Below are 27,242 nucleotides of genomic sequence, written 5' to 3' on the forward strand. Positions count from 1 at the left end.
AGTGTCACTGAATGTCATGCTTTTGCCTGTGTAGGCTTGTAATTTCATGTACTTGCACACCGCTGCTTTTCTGAAGTGAGTGGACGTGATTCGCGACCCCCCCCCCCAAAAAAAAAAAAAAGAAAATAAAAGGGGAAAAAAAAGAGCATCTTTTGAGAATAATTGTTATCCCTAACCACCTTAGCAGAGATTATGCTGCTTCTGGCATGCTGGAACATAGTAAGTGGGACGGTAGTGTGTTGGTCTGGTTGGGGCTGATGTTTGTAACAAATGCGTTCTGCTAACGCGTGGTCTGCACCTGAAACTTAAGAGCTGAAAGAGAAATTGTTTTTAGTTTAGGTTCTGAAAAGTAGGACAGTCCTCCCTTGAAATACACTTTCAGAAAGATGAACTATAACAATCACAATTTTTGTTGTATGAACACAGGATGAAAAAATAAACATGTTCTAGAAATCTTCCTTGCCGTGCTGCGCTGTTTGTTTCCAAGGGTTATGTTGAACTTGCTCTCTTGATATTTCACCAAGCGCTTCCTCAGCTTGCCTTGACTTCCTGATACTGCCTGAAGGAGCTTCAGGGAAACACTGACACCAGATGGTGAACCAGGGGGAGGAGGCAAAAGAATTGCTCTAAAATGTTGCCAAACTGGTTAACATAAAGGATCTCAAGGTGCTTAAGCTTTATGCATCTAACTGGTTTCTCATTGTCTCGCAGAACTCAGTTGCACTGTGTAGTGACTGCGTTTCTGCTTTCAGTTTATTCAAATAACTCACAGGTTTCTGCATGGTCATATTTGTTCAGACTGGTCTGCGTTCTGCTCTTCATATCCCAACCCCAAGCCCAGTTTCAGCTCTTGGAGACGCCTGATTGGGTTTACTAACTTTTGTATTCATGTGTGGTCCTCTCATTTCCCTCCCCCCTCCCTTGCTAAATTATTCTTAATATTTGTACAGTCGCAGTTCAGAGAAGTGGAATTTCCTTATCTTGTTTGGTTTTTTCATCTCGCCTGTGTGGGTGGACTTGCAAAACCAGTGCTCTAGAGCTCCCTGCAGCACGACGAGCGTGGTTGCCCACTATTGCAGCCCTGTTACTCTGTGCATTTTAAAAACAAAAACAAAACGATTAATGTCAGAAGACTGAAGGACTGAAGCTGACAAAGGTAAGCCATCTGCTTAGAACCCAATTTTGAGAATAAAAGAAGAAGGAATTTCCTAGATTTGGTTATCTGTGCTCAAGGCATTGCAGAAGTAGATTTGCTGCTTTGCTTGGACCCTGCCTGTCCAGCATGTGACAGGATGAGAATGGTGGTCACACACCATGCATGGTGATTAAAAAGTATTTTCTTTCTTATGATTATATCATATGTGATGATTTTGGCTTGATAGCGATATTAATTTATTTCCAATATTTATATTTTCTTTAATAAAGTTAAGAAGGAAAGCAGTGCTTTTATGCAGAATACACTTACCACAAAAGCACATCTCTGCTTAGAGAATATATTAGGTATCTTATTGGTTGCTCTTGCTCATTTCAGAAACAGTTCACTATAAAAATAAATAGAAATAAAAAAGCCATGATATTATAAAATACAGCAGAAGTCTGCATGATAGCACAGCCTTATTACTAGAGGCTGGATCCCGTTGGCAATCCTTAGAAAACTTCCCCGCCCCTCCATGCTAGTACTGGCCAGTGATCAGATGTCAAAGGAGACGATTGTTGCTGCTAGCAAAAGTGGACTGCTGCGTTTGAAGTTTTTGCACTTTACTTTTCTGATCTTAATTTGCAGCCCACATGTTGCCATGCTCACTGTTGTGGTTAGATATTGCCAGGTTCTGTTGACAGGGAGCGGGGAGTAGGTGTAGCAGGCACTTCTCTTTTGCACTCTTAATGTTTTATTGACTAGAATGCTGTATAGGCTTTAATTTTAGTCTTTTCCTCTCTCTGACAAAACTTGGTTTTGTTTCAGGAGTTATGTACGAGGGAACATCTTTGAGCTGAGTTCTGTCAACTTTTCAGTTTATGTACATAAAGTTTTGATGTTTTTCCATGGTCGAGATGCTGCATTTGATAGTTACTTGGTAGCTTAGGTATCCTTCAATGCGTTGTACCTGTTTCATTTCAGATGACAGTCTAAAAGAGGGTATAGCAGCTGCAGTTATTGCTCCCTCAAGGATAAAATTGATGTATGCTTCTCTCCCTTTTTCCTTCTCCAGCCAAGTAAGTTCTCATCTTTTGCTCCATTTACCATTTTCTTATTTTTATTAGGGTTTGGAGTATTCACGTTTCAGCCTCATCTGTTTTGCAGGTTACTTTGTCTCAGTTCAGTCAAGTGAAGTCATACAGTATGAAGCGCTCCATTTAAAGCCATGGAAAACTGGCACCAAAAGTCCAAGCAAATAAAGTGTTAACCAGGAGGGGTTTGGCACCTGTAACTAGTCTTCTGGTGACAGCTTTGAGGAGGATTGATTCTTGTGGTAACAGGGAAACAAGGTCCAGCCACAGGCATGTAATAAATGACGCTTAATAAATGATTCCAAAAAGCTGCCTTTACGTGTTTGCTTTTACTTGTGATTGCTTAATTAGATACCAAAAAGAAAGTTGTTAGGATGAGTCTCTAGATGTAATACCTTTTTTTTCCACTAGTTTCTGCAGCGCACAGACTGATGTTGAATTCCACCACTAACTAAACGGATCAAGATTTCCAGGGAGAAATGGAGAGAAACTTCTGCGTCTCAGAATACCCTGGTGCATCACAGGCATGCCCAGGGAGTCTCATAAGCTTCTGTTTGCACAGAGTAGGATTTAAATAAAAACAGTATGTTTTAAATGAAAATTACTGGGAGAGGTTTGCAGTAAGATCTGACCCAACATTTGTCTGCTTGCAGGGCATGAACACCTTTCTGTTGCGACACTGGGATGCAGAGACATGTAGGCTGGGGGTTGAAATAGGACTGTGTACGAAACTGAAGCGTTACACTGTATTTCAGGCTGCTACAACAAATTAACTATTTAACACTTTGCTGATCACGTGCACACACTTGTTGCCTCCCAGCATGAAAAGAAAGCAAATGATTGCAATGAGCTTCCTTCCTAGTAGAAGTTACTATAATGTAAATGAGAAGCTTTCTTCTGCGCTTTGGAGTAAACGGGAGCGGCAGGAAGACAATTTTACATTAGATACGGGAATGACAGTCTAAGGGGGCTCTGTGTCCGTCACCCAGCGCTCACTCCGCAGTCGAAGGTGATGCAGTGCCAGTTCTCCCCGGTAGCTTAGCAACTGCACCACACCTCCTCCTGCCCAGAGATGCTAAAGAGCCTTCTGAGCACTATCTAGCGCACTGCAAGGGAACTGCACCAGCTGCAATGGCCTCAGCATTGCCAGCTGATTTTCCCCCCCACCATGGAATGGCAAGGAAATTGTTCTTCTCAATCAAGAAATCCCATTTTTCATTCACAGTTTGCATAGTAATCCTGTTTATGTTGCAGAAGAGGACTGTGTTAATTTTAAGTTAATACCAGAATTGTGTATGTATCTGAGTCTTTCTCTTGTTTTACAGTAAGCTCTTGATTTAGAAATAAGCATTCTTGTCCACCTGATGCTCCTTTTGTTTAGCACTCCTGTATGGTGGTAGTTATGTTGATGTTTTGGAAGAATACTCAAGGATTTGAGCATGTTTTTCTTCTCACTTAGACTTTGCAAATGACTGAAAAGCTTTCCCCACTTCTAACCTCTCTTCTGTTGTGCAACAAAAGAGCTTTCCTTTAAGCATCTTGGTTTCCAAGCACAAGAAATCGTCTCTGGCATTACTGAACATATGACTTAAGGTGTGATGAATCCTCTTATGCCAAGTTGAATTTTGTGATGTGTACTGTAGATTAATGTTTAACTTAGCTAAAACAAATGAGTGGGACTAGCAGTGTTCAGAGTTTCTTGTTAGGCTTGTTTTGTTCAGATCTCAGGTTTTGTACAAAAAAGGGGTGCACTAAATCTGCATTGGATCTCACAGCCTGACTTATTCTTCTGTCAAGGCTATTTCCTTAGTTGCCTGTCTTAGGATGATGATTGTTATTGCATTATAACAGTACAAAAACCTTATTCTGGCTCTGTGACCTGCATGAGGGAAAAGCCTTTTAAACTATCTGAATATTTATTTATTTATGTATTGCTATCAAACCATATTGATCTATCAGTTGTCATCATTGCACTTTGGTAAGGGCTTGGGGAGAGGGGATGTTTTTGGTGATGTATGGTTAAACAGCCATTGCAAAAATAATGCTATTGGTGTTGCTGTACTTGGAGTTTTATGTTCTTCCAGGAATTTAAAAAAGAAATCCTAGTGTGATTTAGAATGTTTGTGGCAGGACTTGAGTACGTCAAAACCAATAGTCTATCTAAAACAATATAAAACTGTTCTTGGAGCTCTGCCTATACCATAAATCTATGGCAATGTTATAAAAACTATATAAAAATGCAAATAACGAATATAGCATTTTGTTAACTTGATAATGCTTATGCATCCCCTCCCCCTTCTGTCTTTATAGGTCTACGAGGGCTAATCAATCTTGGGAACACATGTTTTATGAACTGTATTGTCCAGGCACTTACCCACACTCCACTGCTGCGAGATTTCTTCCTCTCCGACAGGCACAAATGTGAAATGCAAAGCCCCAGCTCATGTCTGGTCTGTGAAATGTCTACGCTTTTTCAGGAGGTGAGTGCTGTTTGCCACCATAGGTGCATTTTTCCGCAGATGTTGGCTGTTTCTTACCCAAAGAGGAATTGTGTTCTGTTTGCAAATACAGAGGGAAAGCAAATTCTGTTTGCACTTGCAGGTGGCAAAGCAGAGCAATAAAGATTGAGTAAGGCTATATTGTCAAAAATACCTGATTGCTGAAAATGGAACTGTTGGTCTTTTAAGTCCTATACTTAAGTCACTCTTGTTTAGGCAGAGCTGGTATTGAAATAATTACAGTGCTGTCTGCTCTTCTGAGACTGATCTACAGTCCTTAGTTTTAAAGCTGAGTGTGTGCTTTAATTAAAGGTGCAAGTTTTAACTGGAAAATATGTCACAGGCTCTTCTGGTGGTAATGGGAGTAAGAATAAAGCAATAGCATATAGCCTTGTGGTTTAAGGCCCTAGATTATGTAGGTCTGTATAAATATTTTAAAGATCTTGATTCAGTGTTTTTTAACAGGAAAAAAACATCTTTGCTATCTTCTTATGCGGAAACACATTAATGGGCAGGAGGATGTAGAAAAGTGAGTGTGTTGGTACAGTTTGTACATCGCATATATGAAGTACTGTTCCTTCCCTCTTCTCACTCAGGTGACTGGCATTGCATTGTGTCGTTCTCTTCAGGTCTAATCTGTGCTGTATATGGCAGGCACAGTCTTTTCCTTAATAAATAGTGAAGGAGTCTTATTAACTATCTTAGTTCCACATGAGTAAGGACTGCATGGCTGGACATGGGCTCCTAGGTTTTAAGATTTAAAGAAGCTGGAGAGGTCTATGTGCAGAGCTTGTCTTTTGCACATATACTGCCATGGAAGTTCACACAACCTAGGGCCACCCTAAACGATCTTTACCTTTGTTTTGTGCTTTTCAATTTGATTTTACTTCTGTGCCTTGTACCCCAGAGCCGATTCTTTTTGGTCATTGCAGGTGAGTTAAACACGGACAGAAGGTAAAAGTCCTCCTTAGGCACTGCAGTACAAAGTTGTTTTCTGATCATACTCAGCACTCATGTCAATTTGCATTTTTCACGCTGCTTATCATTCATTAGTTATATGTTTCACTTCTTATTTTTGGATTTTTTTTTCAATTATTCCCGAGTCTGTCAGAACAGAAGGTAAAAGAAAAAAAAAAAAAACTAACAGCAAACATACCAAAAGGTAGCAGCTGCAGAATGATTCGAACCAGATGTGGAGATAAATGGGGAAATATCACTCTGCCTAGATTAAAAAAAAAATAAATCAGTCATGGTGCAGAAATACCATTTTCTTTAGACTGTTAATGTAGAAATTATTTATTTTAAAAAGTAATACAAAAAATAAAGGTACTGTTATAGTATTGAGCCGTTTTGATATGCTTTCATCAGATTATGATGTAAACTCTCACCCCAATGGTTATATAAATATCTCTGCATTCTGTTAGCATATATAAATTTAAAAAAATACTTGGGAAAGGAGGGAATGAGTATTATATTACAGACTAAGGGGAGAAAGATTAAGGCTGTCTAGGCAATGAACTTTATTTGTGTTTCTGTATATGGAGCCCTATTGATGGCCTAGGACGCCTTTTGCTAGACTCTGTACAAGCATATTGTAAAGAACGGGCTTTACTAGACTCCATACAAGCACATAATAAACAATCCAAAGTGGGGCTTAAATGCAGGGTTCACATTAATTTCAGTTGTAATCAATTTTTTTTTAATTTCACGCACAGCTTTGGAAATCTCTGCCTTTATTTTCACCTGATCAAAATTCGTGCCTACATTTGTGTGAGTTCTAGTAATTAATGTTCTGGAAGACTGGGATATGTGAATGAGCAAAGAGCCGTTTCTGTGATATCAGGCTATGCAGATAGCACTGCAGAAGTGTTTCCTTACTTCACGTTAACACATTACAGCTAAGTGCTGTAGGAGGACAGCAAAAAATTACCCAACCTCCTGGAAGTAAAACTTAGAGCTTAGTCCTTCACAAGCAGAGCTGTAGTGTCCAATCATCCAACTTTAATAAGTATACTTTTACTTGCGAGCAATAAATACCATGTTATGTTTAAACTTTCTCAGCACTTTCATTATAAAACTTTCTCAATGAATTTGAGTTCCACCACATTCATAATTACAACCAATATTCTGCAATTTTGGAATGGACTGGTTCTTTCACGTCTGAGCTACATGTATTTGTTATGCTGAAGAGTCCTGTGCTGTCTTCCCAGAGGCAAGATTTGAATGAGGGAGAGCTAACCAGAGATTTCAGTGCTGTGACTCTTCAGAATTCCTCTGTATTGAATTACCTGGGAAACTTTGGTTCAGATTCTTGTTTTCAGCCAGCTTTCCCACTGGGATTAACTGATGCAGTTATCTCAAGGCATCTTATCCAGTGACAAACGATCGGGGCAAGGGTTAATGTCATCTCCCCTCCGCCCTCCTTTTCTGAAGGTGTGATCTTACACAGATGGAATGCCAGGGGATCCAGTGAATCTCCAGGAGAAAAAGATACTGCTTTGAACGTTAAGCAAAACTTACTATGCAAAAATGAGTGAATTTTGCTCTTCTTTTTTTTTTTTTCTTTTTTTTTTCTTCATCAACAGATGACGCTTGTCCCGTTATTCTGCTTTAAGATTATTTAGCTATATAGGTTGTGTCAGTGATTTCTTTGTGATAAATAGGAAGCTACAAAGTTCTTGTACCTTGAAGTAGATTGATGGTGAGTAATGAGTGTCAGATGGTTTTCAGAATTTAGTTCTTGCCTAGTAGCTTTTCTGCAAACATGCTAAGCATTGAATTTCTGGTGTTTATTTTAAAAATATATAACTGCATCAGTTAACATTCTCATTTGTGCTACTTTAAACCTATTTCTCAATAGAATCATGAAATGAATTATACTGCATAGGAAAAGGAATGAAAAGGATTTGCAAATAGTGGTGAAACTGGGTGGAGGGAAGGTAGAACACAGAATCTGTTCACTGAGCCCTTTGGCTGCAAGAGTTTGTGCACTGCTGTTTTACCTACTGGTATTCATGTTTTACTTTGCCTTTGCCAATGAGAATTAATTCCAAGACGGTCCACACCCTAAGGTTTACCTAAATACTTTACAAAATGACCATTCAGTAGAGTAGGGTTAGTGGACCTGTATCTCAGTGCATTCAGTGACTGCAATAGCAAGAATACCTGGGAAAACAGGAGAATGCAGTGCATCCACTCAGAGATGTAAAGAACAGAGCCTTCCTTATTCCCATCGTTACTCATCCTCACGAACCTATTGGAGTGCACAGTACAACTATGTAGCGGGTTGAGAAGTGAGGACAAAAAGGAAGAAGAAAGAGATGATTTATGGCTTTGATATCTTAAGATGGTACGCTGTTGAAATGGCCTGTATATAAAATATGTTACAACAAAGGTGCCTAGGAGGAAAAGGAGCTTATTAAGGCCCTTTACATAGACTGAGACTTTGCTAGGTATATAGTACTCTACTTCTCAGGTTTGGCTTGTGTTTAATAAAATCAGAGGACTTCATGCAAGTTAAAAGAGTTTGATACCATATATTCAAGTGAATCATCTGTGTAGATTTGCATGATGGAATTCTAAGGTCTGGCAGACTATAATACAAAAATACAGTTTCTGCCTATTTAGTAAACCCTTTTTTCTAAAATAGATTTAGAAGATACAGTGTTCATGCATGTAAAACTGTTTTCCTAATTTCTTGAAACGTTGCTCTTTGTTAGGAAACCTCTAGTAGATGTCATTTTATCCTGAAAGATGCACGTATTCCCCCCCCCCATCCATTGTAAATTTTCTGTATGTTTTGAAGTCTTAATTGGAAACCAATTTCTAAGAGTACATTTTAGCTTCTGAAATTGGATTGGAGCCTAGGACAGGATTTATGCCTATAAATTCTTGCCTACAAAGCCCAGAGAATGTTAAGTTCATATGTATGCAAGATGGAGTAAATATGTCTGTTTGTTCACATAATTGGGAAACTTCCCTTGCATGTGTTTTTGGCAGGAGGAGGAGAAAGAAGTACAGATTCCTTTTTTTCTTTTTCCTTTTTTTTCCCTCACCTGACTGTAATCTATGTATTTTTTGGCAACAATAGTGCAAAATACAAAGGCTAGAATCTCCTTAATGCCTTATGGATTGTTTCTGTAAGAATCCAAAAGCAAATGTTTAATTTGGGTTATGTGTAAGAATGGAGGCTTTGGATCCTTTTTTTTTTTTTTTCTTTCTTTCTTTCCTGCAACAGCAATTAAATAGTGTTTTACCAAGCACTTTCTAATTGCATGAACGGCTTCTATCCAAATATCCAAAATAACCAACTAGTACTGCTGAAAAGAATTTTCAACAAAAATTCTGTTAAATTCTGTTCATAAGGATTGTGCCATTGAAGTATTTTAAAGATGACCTGCACAGACAGTTATTTCTATTTGCACACTTTAATGAAAAGATTTCTATAATAGTGATAGAATAAGTCTTTAAAGGAACTTTTTTTCCTTCTGCTTTTTCTCACATTTTGGTGGACTAGAACAGCTCTGTTAGGCTTATTTTTCCAGCAACAAGGAAATGACAGAGATGAGGTAGATGTTTTATACATTCCAGTTAAAATACTGTCATTGCATATGTTCAGATTTTTGTTTTGTTTCTGATACACTAGAACTGCGAAGCTGCTGCTTCCCCTGTATATTTAACAGCACTCTTACTTAGGTGTGTTTCCGGTTTCTTTATGAGCATAGCCAGTAATTTGACAACATTTCTTGTTAGATTCTTCTAATCCTAATGAAGCACTAGAGAATGTAAAATCTGCTGGCAGGTCTAGTGTCTGCAGTGGAGTAATTACAGAGAGTGCTGTTGGTTAAAATGACCAAAGAGCTCTGGGACTAATTGTAAGGAGTGACAGAACAGAGAAGTTTTATTGCTGCAGTTCCCTGAATTATGTTGAGCAGCAGCTGCGTCAGCAGATTTCAATTACAATACCGCCGCTCCAGTCCCTTGGTGTCATTCTTGTTGGCATCAGAGTTAACTATTGAACTTTTTATTTATAGAAGCATTTTGCGTTATTTGGCTGCAGAGATAGGTTTTCTTGTTTGGAAAAAACGGAGCTTGTAACAAAGAAATTTCTTCTCAAGGAAATGTACTAAAACCCTGTAGAAAACCCTACAGATGTGAGGACTAGATGAAAAGGTTGTACTACCCTTTGCCTACCTGTCCCTCAAAAGACAGTATTTTTTTTTTTTTTCTATCCAGGTTTGTAGCACAGTACCTGTGTTTGCACTGGTATAAAATGCTGAGACTGGGCAGAAAGATGGGGGTTGGAAAGGAAGTCCACTTTTCCCATAACAGTGGGAAATTATATATTGCTTTTTTATTGTTTTACTTTATTGTTGTTCTGTGTATTTGCTGCTTACTATCTGGTATGTTTGGGAAGAATGACTGAAAATTAACTGCCATCGGTCTGATAGGGTCTTGGCAAAACCTAATCATGGTGTTGCAGGCACTCTTTACTGGCAGATACTGTTTTGGAAGGTTAGAGAAGGCAAAGTGCTTCATAAATTTTCACTTGTTGGAAATGCAATGTTACCCCTTTAATGCTTAATTTTTGAAAACTTACTCAATGGAATACCAGTTTGATTGATGCATGTTTGTATAATGCCATGGAGAAATTTGCCCCTGCAGTTGGTCTGTTCTTGGTAGGCTGCAGCCCTGTGATTCCTAGCGCAGGTGCAGCCCGAAGCCTGGGCTTTGCCGGCTCCCTGCAGGGCCAGCAGGCACGTCTCTGCGTTGCTGCTGGTACCAGTAGCATGCTGCAGGAATTTTTGAGCCGGATATAGAAGTCAGCTTGCTCGAGAAGAGACTACAAGCTTTAGTCTCAGAGCACGGGTGCCAGAGCTGGCAGCAGAGGAGGCAAACCCAGGTGGTGGCAGACCCAGGGAGAAGGTGGGAGCACAGAAGCTGCAGCCGTAGCCTTTGGATGGAAATGGAGAGGGGAAAGGAAGGAGCTAAACTTCAACCCAGGGAAGCAGAGGCCTTTACCAGTTTTCTGAAGTGATATTTGGCTGTTTTTTTTAATAGAAAAATAAAAAGGAAAAATTTCTGTAGGCAGGTGCCCATCCTCTTCTCTGTGCTGACAGAAGACCTTACCTCTGCCAGCTCTTTGTCATCACTCACTAGTGATCTTTCACATCAATTTTGCTGACTGAATAATTTGTGCCCTGCCTAATCTGCTTCAGGCAAAATCAGCTGGGGCAGCGCCAGTCACCGCCATAGCCAGGCCCTTGGATTTGGACTGAAATAGATGAAGAAGCAGATGCAGGAGCTAGTCCAGCACCAGAACCCCGGGGCTGTAACACCAGCGGGGGTGGCCGCACACAGCTCAAGTTGGGAGGGGAAGACGAATGAAATGTCTACAGCTCTGCAAACAGCTGTGCTGAGCAAACTTTTATTTCTGAAGCCTTGTGCTGCCTTATTTATATGGCTGTAGACCTCCACGGGGGCTGTCTTGCTCTACAGTGAACGGCCGATATCGGTGTGTGACTGCTATCCTGCTCACTGATATTTCCATATAGACAGGACTGTGCACAGCCACCGGATGCAGGAAGTTACCCTGTCTTCATTCTGGGGCTGCATGGCAGCTGGCCTCTAATGTTCTCATAGTCAGTGTTTGTCCCCATTTGCAGCGATACATAATCTCTGAATGGTATTGCTTATTTCTTGCAAGTGTAGTATTTTTAGACTATTTTAATAAAAGGCAGTGGTACCAATAAGGAAGTTCCAAGTATTGTTTGTTGCTCATTGCTTAGGCTAATCCGTCACAAAATGAAGACATTTCAGTGGAAAAAACTGAGAAGTAATCATTCCTGAGATGACTTCTTCAGTAGTCTGTGATAAAAAGCTTTCTATATATTTCATTATTAAGGCCATCAGAGTTAAACGGTTTAAATTTATTTGACTAATTGCACTCATTAAGTTTTTAATAATTGAATGCGCTGAGGCTGTGTAACTTGTTAACAGTCATGTCCTTTTCTTTGCTTTGAGCAGTTTTACTCTGGGCACCGATCTCCTCACATTCCATATAGGTTATTGCACCTGGTATGGACTCATGCACGGCATTTAGCAGGGTACGAGCAACAAGATGCACACGAGTTCCTCATTGCTGCATTAGATGTGCTGCACAGACACTGCAAAGGTAAGGCTTGTACTGACCCTTCAATCAACAAGGAATATTGGATCAAAAAGAGGTAGAGCAATCTCTTCTTAAATAAAATGCAGTATCTTCATGTACAGCAGTCCCAGCAAACTCCTTTCTAAATGTTAGATTTAGAGGTAAAGATTCAAAAAAAATAAAAAAAATCAACCTTTTCCCCTCTACTGTCAAATTGCTTAGAGTTAAGAGCGGCCAAGCCTGTATATTGGTTTGAATCAGCAGCATGTCCTTCTCTTATTGGTTGCGAGTCAGTGTCTTTTCTTTTAAATTGCCATTCTAATGCTATTTGTACTTGAGGTAGTTGGAACTCTTACTCAGTGAGTCAACAAAGGGCTGACTAAAATACTGTATAGGGGATGATACGGTTGTCTTGCTTAAAATTTTTTCAACTGTATTTACAATGTGCACCAGGTTACAGAACTGTGAATAAGAGGAAAAAGCTATTTGTTTTTGATATCTTGTTTCATAGCTTTGTATATGAAAGTACATAATTGTACAATAGAGTAGAATTATTCAATGCCTTGCTTTTAAAGATGAAGTATCTAAGGCTTAAATAAATGTTTTTTGTAATATGACATGAAATTATGTATTTAGTGTTACATAACTGAACTAAACATGAACTGAAAACTTCATGATTTGCCAATGCTTGATCTAGCTTTATTCACATAGTTAGGTGCAAAAATTTTATTATGCTTGCAAGGAAAAATAGTAGGGATTATATTAACCAAAAAAAACCCCTTAGTCGCTAAAAGTAAGCTTTAGAGCACTCTAATTTCCTCCAATGCCCTTAGAAGAATCTGTTAAAGGTTAGTTTTGTGGCTTATCGGAGGAGGACTATCAATGGGAAGGCTGCTACTGCTTCTTTGAAACATTTTAAAGCCTTGATTTTATCTTTGAGCCTTGCACAACAGCAGACGTGTTTGTTCAGATTCATAATAGCTCTCCTCCAAAAAGAGTACTTCCAAGGAGAGGAGTATGTGCAGCAGTTCTTTCGTAACTTTTAATATCTGTCATTTGACAATCGCTTACAGAAATTCAATAAACTTCATGAAACAAGTCTTGAAGCATTATAAAGAATAGAAGCTATCCAAATATTGATCTTTTACTTTTCGTTAACCCTGAATAAACAGTCTGCAAACAGAAGTACTTTTTTGGTTCCTGTAAAGTTTCTGAACCACTGATCTAACAGATCTTGAAGCTTTTTCATCTTCTGATATGAGGTGATATTCATATTTCCTCTATACTTTTAAAGATTAGTCTATGAAGGAGGAATATTTTCTCCTTGGAAGTTTAAAGAAAAAGCTTTCAACAATAAATAAGTCTCTGCACTCTTTTGAAACCGATAAGGAATCTGAAAAAACTTTTTAAATGTAGTTTGGCTTTAAATTAAGTATTTATCTGATATACTGTCTGGAATTACTAACAGAATGAAACTTGCTCCACTGTTCCTCTGCTTCTGGATCTATTTGGCCTCTGGCCAAAACAGAACTGAAGCTGATCTGTCCTAAAACTGTACAAAAGTTGCATGTTGTACATCATTTGTTGGAAAGGGGGGAAATTCTTTTACAACTGGTTGGCTATCGCAAGTATGTTGAAAACATTGACTTTTGAATTTATATTAAGTTTCAGATCTGTTTCAGACAGCTCAAATTAGGGGTATTTGCATCTTTAGTTTGGAGCTTTCCGGGGTTGCAAGTAAGGTGCCATTTACGTCCAGTACAAGGACTGAAATTCAGTTATGCATAACGAATAGCCTAAGGTTTGAGCTGCTTGCACGGATGTAACTAAACTATCACAATACTACTAGTGGGAGGGAAGGCATCAGTGCTAGATCCTTGATATCTGTGAACCCAGGTTTTTAAAGCTCTGTTTCTGAATAAATGTAGAGAGTTTGATTAAAGTATAGTAAATAATCTATGCCACATCAAGGTAATTTAAAAGAAGCGGTTGAGCAGTTATGTGGGAACCAAACCAGTTCACATAAACCAGAATTTCAGGAATGGCCATGATAAGCTACTTCAAGAATGAACTAGTTATTTAGCTATGTAATGAGAAAGTTTTCCCATTCATATACATACACACACACATGTGAAGTGTGTATATATAGGTAAAAATATTATTGCTAATAGTGAGAATGTGTCTTGAAGCTACAATAAGCAAATATTGCCTTCCCTGTCAATATTAAATACTCAGTTTACTGAATCAAAAGATCTTTGAAAGCTTCTGATTCCATACTGAACATGTTCTACCATCAAAATACGGTGACCAAAAAATACAGTCATGGGAAAATTTCTTTGTCCGAGAGCTCCAGCTTCTGGACTTTATTAGTGATCACCAAGGCTTCAGGATTCAGAGTCTTTAAATGAAAGTGCTCCTTTTGGTAAAAACTGTATAAATATCCAGTGTTATTTGTTTGGCTGAGAGTGGCCGTTTGTCCTTTTTCCATTCTATTTACTTTGCTTTCTAGGAAGTGTCCTAATGCAAGTCAGAGAAAGCTGTGAATCATCTCATTATTGATATCTGTCATTGCCTAAATTAGGAAAAATATATGCTTTTGATGTGCATTAAAAGATGTGTTTTATACTACTGCATCCTACGAAACAGAAAACTAACTGCCCTAAGATTCACATTTGGGCTGGCCCAAATAGTCATAAGAGAAGCTGTACTGATCTGTGGATTTATTTGGGTCCCTGGCTGGTGAGAGAGGGTGATTTTTTTTTTTTTCACTTTTGCCATTTCTCCATTTCAAGGGGGAAGTGGGTGAGGGGATTTTTTAGGGTTGGTTAGATAGCTTTAAGGCTGTGTTCCAGCACAGTTTTGTTCAATCCCATATTATTTCTGGATCTTTACAAATTTTCCATTGGAAATAGTCCTGTATAAGATCATTGTAAGGCAGTGATTGACAGATCCTTTAGCGTTAGGACATAAAACTGCAGAAGGCGGTAAACCTCACGTCATCCCTATCCGAGGGACATGCAGAGGTACGCATGCTCCCTGAGACTAATAGGAGCCTCTTTTATGCTGATTGAATGTATACTCAGTTTTAGTGGCCTCTGTGAAGCCTTAGAAGCACAAGATACCTGTACGATCGCCCCTGTAAACCATGTCTGAGGGGTGATAGCTCTTCCTGTGCTAGCACTGTTGCGTTGAACAATAGCATCTGTGCAGAGCATATTCGGAACACTTGCAGGGATCCTTTATGCTGCTGATATAAAATGTTTCTGAATAAAAAGGAATTAAGTCTGTTATGCCTCTGCATCGCAACTTTTCATTCCAGCAGCTTGGGAAAGATGGGTTAGCTGGAAAGTATGCTAAGCTATTAATTACTCCTCTTTTCTAGCCCTCACCAAGGTGTGCACAAGGCCTGTCCTTAAAAATAGACCCCAAGAAAAAAGCAAGAAACCATCTTGAATCTGAATTCTTTTCTCAGCATTACTTCTTTCTTCAGTTTTAAAAAATCCTATAAATGACATTAAGTTGCACTTTCAATCTGTGCTATTCCGGTCTCTTGCTGGTTTGAGTAGTGCTCAGGATTCTGCAGTGTCATTGTATTCTGGCATTTGCTGTCCTCCTTCCTCAAAAAGGTTCAAAATGAGATTCGGACCTGACTGATTCAGATCTCGGCCTTTTCGCCAAGAGTACTGCTAAACAGGCTTGCTGTTTAGGTAGTGGCCACCTTTTCTCGTATTTAGGTCTAAGCATTCACCTGGACTTTGGCATGTATTGATGATCTAATTTTGATCTCTAAAATGCATATGCAGGACAGCTTTGATTTTCAGGCTCTGAATGTTTGTGGATTATAGAAGATGCAGAAAATGATCAGGCATTGATCTGTTTTTACTTGCATGTGTTCTTAGACTGTTCTGCTGAAGAATGGGTATAAAAGAATACCCCATTCTGGGTGTGAGATCCTTCAGGAGGTGCAGGGCTCTCACCTTGTTAAAGGAATGCAAATATTCTACAAACTCCCGTGGCAGGTGGAGTTCATGTCATTTTACATTTCTTTTGTCATTTACTTTTTACATTTCTGCTAACAGTGTGTTTCAGGTATATTAGAATTTGGAGAAATTTAGATTAGAATCTTCTTTTCTTGTATGGAGCAAGATTGCTATTCAAAAGCTAATATTTCGCCCAGTCAGGGTGTCCGTGAAGATGTGAAACCACTGGCTGGGTTTTTTTTTGTTTTGTTTTGTTTTTTTTAATGCAAGAGCAACCACAATCAAACAGTGAAGAACAAGAGATGTGCATTTGTACACAGGGATTCAAAAGCAAGGTAGATAGATGAAGTAATGCTGTATTTTGGTCCCAAATTTTATTCAGCCAATATTATTCAATTGCTAAACAAAAAAAAAGTAATAATTTAAAGCCGATAATTACTCTTATCTCATTTTCATGACACAGTTTGCACTCCTCTTTAACAAGGACTGCTACAAAGCAAATCTGAAGTCCTGTGCTAGGTATCATGAGAGGAAAAGAATGCTGTGCTGAGGTTCAGGAGTAAAATGTTACCCTGCTCTGAATTCTGCATGATATTCTTATGAACTGGTAAAGCACATGTTTGCAAAACATTTGTCTGCTATGATATGTACAAATTTCTGTGTATGCTTCTTGACTATAAAGCATAACAAGCACATGTTCCGAATACTGGGAATTGAATTAAAGAAGATAAGTCAATATTTTTGTCTTGTTTTGATAAATATTCCCTTTAAAATCTAGCTAGCTTTTTATTTTTTTTGTTTAAAATAATGAAGGCAGGACAAAACATTTTTATTTTTATTTCAAAACCAAAAGCAAAGTTAAAAAGCAATCTGTAGCTGTCAGTACAGTAGTTACTGATGATTTACCTTTAGCAGTGTATCAAGTGTTCATTTATGAGGACAAGTTAAAATGCTTAGTTATTGCTTAGGCACAGTAGTCATTTCTCTAGGTGTGTGGGTTTTTTTTTTTTAAGTTGCATTTAATTTGAATTCAAATTTTTAAACTCAATTTTGTGCCATCCATATAATCAGGTTAATGTCTATATCAGCATATTTTCAAGTGTGTTTAGTCTTGTGCTGACCAATCTCTTGCAAGGAGCTACTGATTGCCTTACTATGAATTATGACCAGCTTAAAAACAAAAACTGTGCAAGTAAAACCTACTTCATAAGACAGAAATGTTGAAGAGAACCTTAACTTGAGGACTACAATCTAGCAGCTTCTAGTTCTCAGCTGCATAATATACCTCCTCTCAGCATCTGCTACACATTGACAAGTGTGAGTAGGTGGTAATCTTACTTTTTTTTTTCCTCGTCTCCAACCAAATGTCATGGGAAATAATGCTGAGTGGGTAATGCCCTTCTGTTTTGCTGTGAACAAGCTTGCAGGATATTCTTTTGAGACCCTCTCATCCCTGATCCTAATTGACTTGTATAATTGGAAAGGGAGCATTCTTTCTCTCCTGTAGGTGGAAGTGGCTGTGTATGAAAGGTATCCAACCGGGATGTTACCTGTGGACCAGGGCAAATCTCTAGAGGTGGCTGCTTCTCTGCTCGTGCCCCCTCAAAACAAAATAGAGGGACATAATCAATTTGAAATGGCGAGAGTATGGGGATGTAGTTTTTGCATGTAGCTTCTTTAAATGGGAAAAGTGGAGTTTTGAAAACAATAATTAAATCTTAAGTTATTTTAAAAATCCACATGTAGACTTTGTAGCTTGTAAGTGACCTTTTTATAAAGGTGAAGAATGTCTTGTATGGTCTTTGTACTGTACGCTCAATTCATTAGCATAATTTAGACCTTCTGAAGGTCTTAAGTTCAGTAAGACTTAGCTGAAATTCTGACCAAAAATTGTCTAAGACTGGGTCTGATAACTTCTCCAGTTGACAGCTCTTATATTTGAGATATAACTTCATAGCTCAAGAGCCATCTTAAGGAAACCATATGCTTTTCTTCAAGGTTCAGACAGAAATTTCTAAAGCAAGCAGTTGAGTGAGAGCTTTTCTGAGCCATGTAGAATATAAATGACTGAAGTGGCCCATTGTGGCTTAGTAGGTATCACCTACGTCTGGTTTTTCTGCATTTACTATCAGTTGCAAACTTTGTTAGCTATGTAGCATCTTTCAACCAACTTTAAAACTTCGTTTCGTTCCTTCTTATTCATGCTGCAAGAAGAGTCCAAAAAGAATACCTTCGACACAAGAAAAGCTTTATCCTATGCCTTTAGTTTGTTTAGATGGTTTTTTTTGGCACACTTGTCTAAAAATTCATTATTTAACTTTTGAAACTAAAATATTCCCTGTCAAGTTAAAAATATTAGGAAACATGGCGAAACTTAATTTCTATCTTAGCAGTTTCTGTTATAAGATATCGGAAGAGATCTTGAAATTTACTTTTCAAACTAATTAACTGCTGCTGTGAAATAGTTTGTGTGTGCATCTCTGTTACAAAGTAAAACTAAATGCATCTACCCAACGTAAGGAAGCAAGTATTATCACTCCTATTTTACTTACAGAGAATGGAAGGAATACACTTCAAGGAATTCTGCAGAGAAATTGTTGGTTATTTATTTAATGCTCTGGTTAATCTAGGAAAGCTGAAATTGCCTAATCTCTGCGCTCAAATCATAGAAATGAATTGCTGTGCTCCTGAGACCTGCAACGACAATTTATAATGCTTAAAAGATAGGTATGCGTTCATTGCACCCCTTGGGAAGTTAGGAGACGACAGTGAAGAAGCTGGAAGAAGGCACAGCACTTATCTTCCCGCTCCAGATAAGGGCATCTTTCATTTTCTTAGTGGTGGAAACTTGAAAGTAAATGTTTATGTGGAAAGAATAGGATGCTGACAATAGGCTGAAGGTTAATGGAGTCTTAACAAAACTCCTCCCCTTACTCCACCATCCAGTGTTGACTGTGATAGAATTAAAAAGTAGGGTTTGCTGACGTTTCTCCTCTGCGTTCGTTTAGGAAAATAATGAACTAAGAATACTCTGCCTAAGCGGAAATTAGTGCTTCTGTGGTAAAGTGCTGGCCATGTGTTCAGGTGCAAATATTGCTCGGTGGCCCTCTTAGTGAAGTTTAAACAGTCATTTTCATTAACCACCTTGGCAATTCCTTTGTCTTAGGAACCGATCTTTATATCAGATACCACAAAGCAAACCTCTGTAAAGGGAGACAGGGCTATCTCATGACAAAAGGTTTGGCTGGCAGCTGATGCAGCTTAAAGCTTCACCCCTACAGCAGTAATAAACTGGGCTTAGACACATTCTGACTAACTTTTATATTTTGCTAGGAGTTTTCTTTTCTTGCTTCCTTTTTCTTTAATGTACAACGTTTTCAGGGTTACATATTGTCTGTGTGAACTTGTACTATATTTATGACTGTGTGTTATAAAGAGTTACTGGAAACACAGTACAAGACAAACTGCTATTCACTAGGAGGATTTTTGACTCCTGAGTCTGTTTGCCTTCCTTCAGGTGATGATAACGGGAAGAAGGCCAACAACCCCAACCACTGTAACTGCATCATAGACCAAATCTTCACAGGCGGACTGCAGTCTGATGTTACTTGTCAAGTCTGCCAGTAAGTGATTTTTTTTTCTAGTTCTGCACTCTGATTTGAAGCTATAATCCCTCTAGTGCAGCGGTGTACTGTATATTTCTTTCCTGAACATCAATAAAATATTAGCAAGATTCTAGTGAGACAAAACCTGTTTAAATACAGCATCAGCTAAATGCAGTCAATTACTAGATAATTGTCATATATGAAGACATACCTAAAAAGCTACTTGGAAAGTACCACACGCTTATGAATGCTAACTTTTTTCTAGCCTCTGAAATGTGATTTCCAAGATCTCTTTGGTTTTGAAAGAGTATGTAGCTGCCACTAGATTTGCAGCCAAAATTTGCAAATTTTGATACGCAGCCATATTACTATTTTCCTTCAATTATGAGCCTCAGGTATCATCAGGAGAGGTTTCAAAGAGGCTGATATTACATAATCTCAGGTACCAGCAGGTAAACGTTTTACAAGACTAAGAAAAATCATATTTGTTGTTTTATTCTGTGCACTGAAGCAAGTTGACTTTTTTCAAGACATTTGGTGTTGCCACAGTTCAGAAGTCAGAGTTCTTGGTTTTTGTTCTGCTCTTGCATTCCTTATAATTATCCACACTGTCTTGCAGATGGACTGTTGTGCTCCTCTTTAAATCTGCTATTATTCTCAATTTCCTGGAGAGATTTGCAGAAGATTTACTGTAATGAAAATGCATGAAATTCTGCAGAGTCCTTAAATGATAGTAAAAAGTTTGATGCGTTATGCAGCAATATCAGCATTCGAGCAACTTCAACAGAAAGTTTTCTTTTGAAAATTCCCAAGTCTTGCACAAATGAATCTGAACAAAAGGGTGGGACATTGCAGGCTTTCTCAGATCTCCTAGTCAAAGAGAAGAAAATTCCAAAAGCGGGCGTAAACAGTACGAAAGGAAAATGCTTCTGAACTGGGAGCTTAGATCCCAGATTTTTAAGGTTCCCTTAAAAATCTAAATGCTGGAAGAAAAGATTCAAATCAATAGAGGATAAAGTTTTGAGAGGCTTTCCTCTGTAGTCTGACTTGGCTTGTCTTCAGCTGTCCCGTAGAGAAACCTGATCAAGAACATAAGGTACTTCTTGATGCAGTTATTCTCTGGCCTCTCAAATTCCAAATGCCGTAGGAGATTCTAATATGAACCGCAAAGCTTAATTCAGTGCACTACCATATAGCAAAAGTATTTAGCTCCCTTTTTGTCTAAGCACACTTAGGCATGATGTTCCATGCCTTGAGCTGAGAACCACACTTCTGAACTAAGCTGGATTGCCTGTAGCTGTTATTATAGGTGTTAGGCTGTGTTTGCTGGTCGGCAGCGTGACCAGAACCTCCATCTCTGAGTAACCCAGCTGGTTCATTCTGAGTCACTGGGCTCCAGGAAGTGGGAAATGTATTAAATAAATATATTTTGCATTCAATATATAAAATACCTTTCCTAAAACATGTGGCTTTTAAGTATTCAGAAAAGTAATCAGGTGTGGAAAAACTCTGGTGCAACTGGGTTTTTTTGTCGTATTTGAGTGCCCTCTAGGGGTGATGTAGATCCCATAGTTCTTAAATATCTGGTGTGCACCCTAAAGTGATAGTGTTATTTTCCTTTTTTTTTTTTTTTTTTTTTTTAATATATATTAAACTGTGTTCTTTTTTGTAGTGGTGTTTCCACAACGATAGACCCATTTTGGGATATCAGTTTGGATTTGCCAGGCTCCTCCACCCCGTTCTGGCCACTGAGTCCGGGGAGTGATGGCAGTGTCGTAAATGGGGAAAGCCATGTATCAGGCACCACCACTCTCACAGACTGCTTGCGAAGGTATGAAATGGGACAAACAAAATTTTAGCAGGGTTAAAAAGAATCTGGCTTCATTCTGTTCTCCACGGGTGAACAACGGGAATAAGTGATTTGTTTTACCATGATATTATTCTTAAAGAATTTTTTATGCATATTTTAGGTTTTTGCATAAAACAAAGTGAAAAAGCAAAGAAGGTTCAGAAAAAACATTGGGCCTAATAAGAAGCTATCAAAAGTAGTTGCCATGTGATATAAATGGAAAATAAATTTTACGTTTTCTGCTGCCAGGCAACATGGGTGTACATGATTAAACCACTAGTGCTGTCGTCTTAGTCTCCCTGTTCTTGGTTGGTTTTGTCAGCTAAAACAAAAGACAAAAAGAGTTTGCAATGCATTTAATATTTATCTAAATTATGACACAATACCAAGTGTGAATCTGATTCCACTCTAAGCAGAGACATAGGCAAGCTGCTGCCAGCTAATTTGCAAGGATGGCAGGAAAGAATTAAAGCCATGCAGTTTTCCAAGTGAAAAGATAATTCCAAGCAGAAAACGTAGGCAGCTGGGAAACAAGTTAACTGGAGATAAATTCATGCCTTCATATATAGTTAACTCAAAACTTTTAGAGGATCTGAAAGTCATTCTCTCAAGGCAAATGCAGGTAGACGGATACTTGTCTGAAGAGGAGGTTACCTATAGCCTGGGGCAAAGCCAATCCTCCTGAAATAAAAATTAATAGCATCTGATTTCTAAGGTTCTTGTTACTTGTAAGATTATGGATTTTAAGAAAACAGGGGAATTAATACGAATGAGAAATAGCTAATGCCAGAATGGAGATTTCAACAGAGGCAAAACCAGACAAATTTTCTTCAAAATGGGGATAGGTGGAATCGTAGAGTGAAGATGATGGGGAAGGAGAGCCATCCAGGTTCAAAAATGCCCTCAAACACTCTTGATTTGGGAGCAAAGTGGAACTCTAATGGATAAAGAGGATGGGATTGCTTTTATTTTGGCAGCCAAAAATTAGCAGACAGGCTGAATATCAGATTCAAACATGGAAGGTGTATAATTTCTTGTCATCCACACTGTGATAATACAACTTGAAGCTAGCTTGAAAAAGGAAGGATTAAGCAGCAATATGACAAAAAGAAAGATGTAGGCACTCCTAACAGAAACATTTATGTAAGCCTTTTTACAGGCATAGGAAGAAAAGCAGTGAATGATGGTACTTGGAAAGGGAAATGGGATGGGGAAAGGAAGTGTTAATGAGACGAGCATTTCTTGGTAAGAGTAGTCCAGAAGGCTGCGGTGACCATTTAATCTGGAACCTGCATTGGCCATAAGCAGAATGAGGCAGGGTAGGATTAGTGGTAAGAGTTGATACCATGTTGCCCTCATGTGCTTGGCATGTGCATTAGAGTGAAATGTTCAGTTATATTTCAAAGTAATTTATCTCAAAAATCCTAACCATAAAGCAGCCTCTGGGGGTGATAATTTAATACATATTTGCCCCATAGACATCTAAACTTGAAAAAGAAACTAGCAGTCTGTCCTTCTTGCCTTTTATGTGCTGAAAGATTCACCAAATGTGAGGGGGGGTGGATTTTGCTTTAGTGTGTTGTGAGAACAGATGCGTAGTATATTTTCTGTAAGCAGTTTCCTGTTCTGTAATGTTCTCTTTCCTATAGCCCCCTCAAGCAGTTCTGTCTGTGAAAACAGGTAGTTGTTAAAAGCTGAATTTTGAAGAAGATTTTTTCAGTTGTCAATACTTTGATTTTTTTGGAAGATATGTTGATTTTGAAAATAATTTTTTATTTACAGCTCTCTTCCATCTCCAAGTTCTGGCCCCAGTCCTAGAGGGCTACAAGCTAGAAGAGCATCCTGTAGACTAGCATGCAACTGCATGCAGAAATCTGTCTTTGTGTTTCAGAATTTCCATATCAATGTTTTTGGTTTTGGAAAGAAAAGATATTTTCTGTCTGTCTAAAAGTTAGCTGTTCTTTTGTAGCATATGAGCAAACATTTAACTCCGTTTTCAATCACTGGTGCATTTCAGGGCAATGTGCCCAAGTAGAGCACTGTTAATGTCTGATTTGGCTATCTGAACCATAGCACTTAACATTATTATAAGTGTTGAGGTTTTTTTGTTTTCCGAAACATCGCTTAAGCCATAAACTTCATCTCTTGTGCCAGTGAGCCACAAGTAAAAATGAAAACTGTTTTCAAGGTGTGTTGAAAATCATCTGATCATGTTGTGCTTTCCTTTGCTTTTCAATATTTTTCAGGTTTACAAGGCCAGAACATCTAGGAAGCAGTGCCAAAATCAAATGTAGTGGTTGCCATAGCTACCAGGAATCTACCAAACAACTCACTATGAAGAAGTTACCCATTGTGGCCTGTTTTCATCTCAAAGTAAGTTCACAAAGGGCAAACAGAGCAGAGGACATATAGTCCTCTTTGAGAGGATAAGCTAAATTCTTGGACATGTCTTCTGACTTTCACAGACTAATCTTTTATGATGAAAATTAATTTAAAGAACAGCTTGCACGCTCAGCTAGATTTTCTATTAAGATATTGTGATTGTATTTATAATGTAGCTTTGCTCTATGTCTGTGGGAATGTAACAAATCAAAATTCAGAAACAAAATGGAAGACTAATACAACGCCTGAACCAGTGTAAAAGCCAGTCCCCAATAGTACTTGTACTGCATGGTAAAAATTTTTACCCTACACTTCCACAGGAAGGATGCCACAGAGAAACTCTGTGTTTGGAGTGGGGGGAAGAAATGCCAAAGTTATGAGTTGCAATGGAGAAGACTTCTTGTATCTTCCCAACTAAGTCTCTCAAAATTACTGTGGGGTGGTTTTCAGCATTTCCAATCCAAATTACGTCAGATAAAATGATGGGAGATAATGTAATAGTTGGTGCCCTCATATAGTTTATTCCTGTACTTTTTCTGGCTTAAATATAGAGTAAAACCATGATGCAAAGTAGGCAGCTATTGCAGAAGATGGATGTCCTTCTCTGTCTAGATGCAGAGGGTCTTTGAAAAATGGTGCACAGCACTTTATAGAAGCAGCCACCATAACTTTGGCTTTGATCTGCTTGAGCTTTTCTGATGCAGACCTCTCAGGTCTTGAGCCTTTGTGTCTCCTGGGATCGAATGACAAAGTCCTCTCATTCCTAGGCAGAGCTGAGGATGTGATCATCAGTTGCTATCTGTGATCACTGTGTCAAGAAGCTGCTTATGTAACACTAGTATCACTTAAAGAAAAGCAATATTTTACCTAGAACCAGGATGCCTTAGAGGAAGCAGATCTTAAAACAGCAACCTATATGCTATGTACAAGTGAAGCTTTATATTGCTTCTCTTTCTAATGGGGGAATGATATATTGAAAGATATAATCGCTCCTACCTTTTGCTCTAGAGTCCTTTCAGTTGTTTGATTTGTGTAGGATTGCTAGGCTTTGAGCTTTGGTAAAACACCTGGGTAACTTCAATAGTGTTGAAAGTAGACCTTTATCTTGTACTTTTCATGACAAAGTGAGTGCTGAGTTTTGCTGAAGCAAGTTGTTTTTCTATTTTTTTCCAATGGCCTGCAAAGCTAGGTTAGTACGTTCATACTGGAAAATCTCATAACCTGTGTAACTATAGTGGCTTGGTCTCAGTGACCAAGTCATGGATAGAATTCATGAAATGATTGTAGATTGGAATTGTTAAATTACATAGCAACTCTGTATCCAGAGTGGCAACAATTTAAAATTTGTTTTCAAAATCTGGCCCATACAGAAGCATGTTAATGAATTGCAGAGGTCTTGACATGAAAGCACAGAATGCCACAGAAAGGTTTGTGTTCATAAGAAAAGACTGATTCTGCTTTCTGCTGGAGAAAGCTGTCAGTAACAGGTAGAAGGAATTCCCATTTTTGTAATTTATAAGCATTTTCAGACTGTTCAGGTCAGTCAGTTCTTAAGATGTTCGCTCCCATATACCAGCAGTTCTTCAGTTGCACCTTGAGCATTAACCAAATATTATGCAATGTGATATGCGGAAGATATGAGCCTGACTGGAATAGATAGTAACATGGTTTCTTTGTTCTTCTTTTGCTGTCTGGCATGGTCTTGCTGTCTGGTTCTTGTATGACTGACTTGAAGTTTCAAGGGGGAGAGAGGGTTTGCCTGGTTGGTTTTTAGTTTTGGGGGCATTTTGAGTGGTTCTTTTTTCTTTTTCTTTTTTCTTTTTCTTTTTTCTTTTTCTTTTTTCTTTTTCTTTTTTCTTTTTTCTTTTTCTTTTTTCTTTTTCTTTTTTCTTTTTCTTTTTTCTTTTTCTTTTTTCTTTTTCTTTTTTCTTTTTCTTTTTTCTTTTTCTTTTTTCTTTTTCTTTTTTCTTTTTCTTTTTTCTTTTTTCTTTTTCTTTTTTCTTTTTCTTTTTTCTTTTTCTTTTTTCTTTTTTTTTTTATGCAAAGTAGTTGGAAAGATGTGCCTAGGTGATTCTGATCTTTGGGCAAGACCGTGCAGATATGCTAAACTCCTTTCCTACATTCAATTCAGTATTTGTGTTACCCAGAGTGATTGAAGATATTTTTGAAAATAAATGACTATTCCTAAGGTGATTGTGTTGTCCTGTCCATCCAAAATGCAAATTTCATTTTCATGTATTAAAGTGAAAAAGAAATGCAAAAGATAAGAATTATAGAAGTCTCAGCTTTTGAAGTCTGGATCTGTTGCTAGGGAATTGTTATGGCACCACAATTGGAAAATCATTAACTTGAAGTGTAAATAGAGCAGAATTTCTGAGAAATGGAGAGAGAAGCTGGCTTTAAATAGAAGCTCATTCATCTCTTTCTGTTATTTGTTCCTGCTTCTATTTAATGTTCAATTGGCAAGATGAGGAAAGTACGGTGGGTATTGCAGGTTCCTATAGGAGAAGGAGGGACAAGGCTTTTTATTATCATCTTCCATTTCTCCTTAATTTGAATTGGTATTCCTGTGCAGTCTTGATGCCTGTCATTTGAGATGATTGGATGGGTGGATTAAGTGTAGAAATCTCATGGCAAGATCTCACTGTCACCAATTTTGCATGCTTGTTGAGGCAGGGACCATACATTTGAATAGTATGTAGTAGAGATGAACACTGGTGTGGTTAAAGCCTGTGTGTGCTATCTCTGTTTAATGTGTTTCTTGTTGTCAGTTGGGAATAGGTTTGTGTGCATAGATACTAAGGTAAACATTTTAGTCAATACCTTATTTTTCTTCACAAAAGGTATCATCTTGGGTGGTTCAGTTTTCAAGTAGAAATGTTTTAGCATTTACTTGTGGGGCTCCCAATCCAACTAATTAGTAGAAAATCTGGTGGTATCCCTGGGTACTGATTGGTAATATGCCTTTACATCATTGTACCTTAGATTTATAAAAGTTTATAAGTATTTGTACCTAACATTTATAAAAGATGGAAAATTTAGCCTTTCTCTTAAAAAAAAAAAAAAAAAAATTCTTACGCTTTGTCTCCAGCGGTTTGAACACTCAGCCAAACTGAGGCGAAAGATCACTACGTATGTCTCGTTTCCACTGGAGCTGGACATGACACCATTCATGGCTTCCAGGTGTGTACCAAGTTCCCCCAAAGACCTGGACAGGACTGTCTAGCAGTTCCATACATGTGCATCGTGAAACATGGAACGTCCTTGAATCAAGGTTATAGAACAGCGTGTATAATGGTACTTCGCTTAAGTTTCTCCATGAAATCCGCATCTTTCCTAAGCCAATTTTTAGATGAGCTATTGGTGTGTGCCAGAAAAGACTCGGTTAGACCATTTAAGCATTTAAGGTTTTTTATTAATGGTGTTATGTTTCTAGTTGCGTGTTAAACTTGTAGACTTGGATCCATCATGCCTGCAGACTTTTAAAGATCTCTGCTTTGGTCCTGTCTCCTGAGTGCCCACCCGTCAGTCTTTTCCTCTATGATCAGG

The 27,242-nt window shown here is 38.2% G+C and overlaps 1 protein-coding gene across 4 annotated transcripts in view; it reads left to right on the forward strand.

Annotated features, from left to right (window-relative positions):
* The window catches only part of USP22 (ubiquitin specific peptidase 22), a 118,254-nt gene that overhangs the window by 85,043 nt on the left and 5,969 nt on the right, over positions 1-27,242 (forward strand). For all 4 annotated transcript variants that reach the window (XM_067306394.1, XM_013945491.2, XM_013945492.2 and 1 more), the window contains 6 exons: positions 4,540-4,709; positions 11,754-11,901; positions 19,375-19,480; positions 21,135-21,293; positions 23,558-23,684; positions 26,785-26,876. In XM_067306394.1, the coding sequence (XP_067162495.1) occupies positions 4,540-4,709; positions 11,754-11,901; positions 19,375-19,480; positions 21,135-21,293; positions 23,558-23,684; positions 26,785-26,876 (802 nt within the window). The remainder of the gene's footprint in view (positions 1-4,539; positions 4,710-11,753; positions 11,902-19,374; positions 19,481-21,134; positions 21,294-23,557; positions 23,685-26,784; positions 26,877-27,242) is intronic.

This window comes from Apteryx mantelli, chromosome 16 (genome assembly GCF_036417845.1).
Source record: "Apteryx mantelli isolate bAptMan1 chromosome 16, bAptMan1.hap1, whole genome shotgun sequence".
Classification (NCBI taxonomy): Eukaryota; Metazoa; Chordata; class Aves; order Apterygiformes; family Apterygidae; genus Apteryx; species Apteryx mantelli.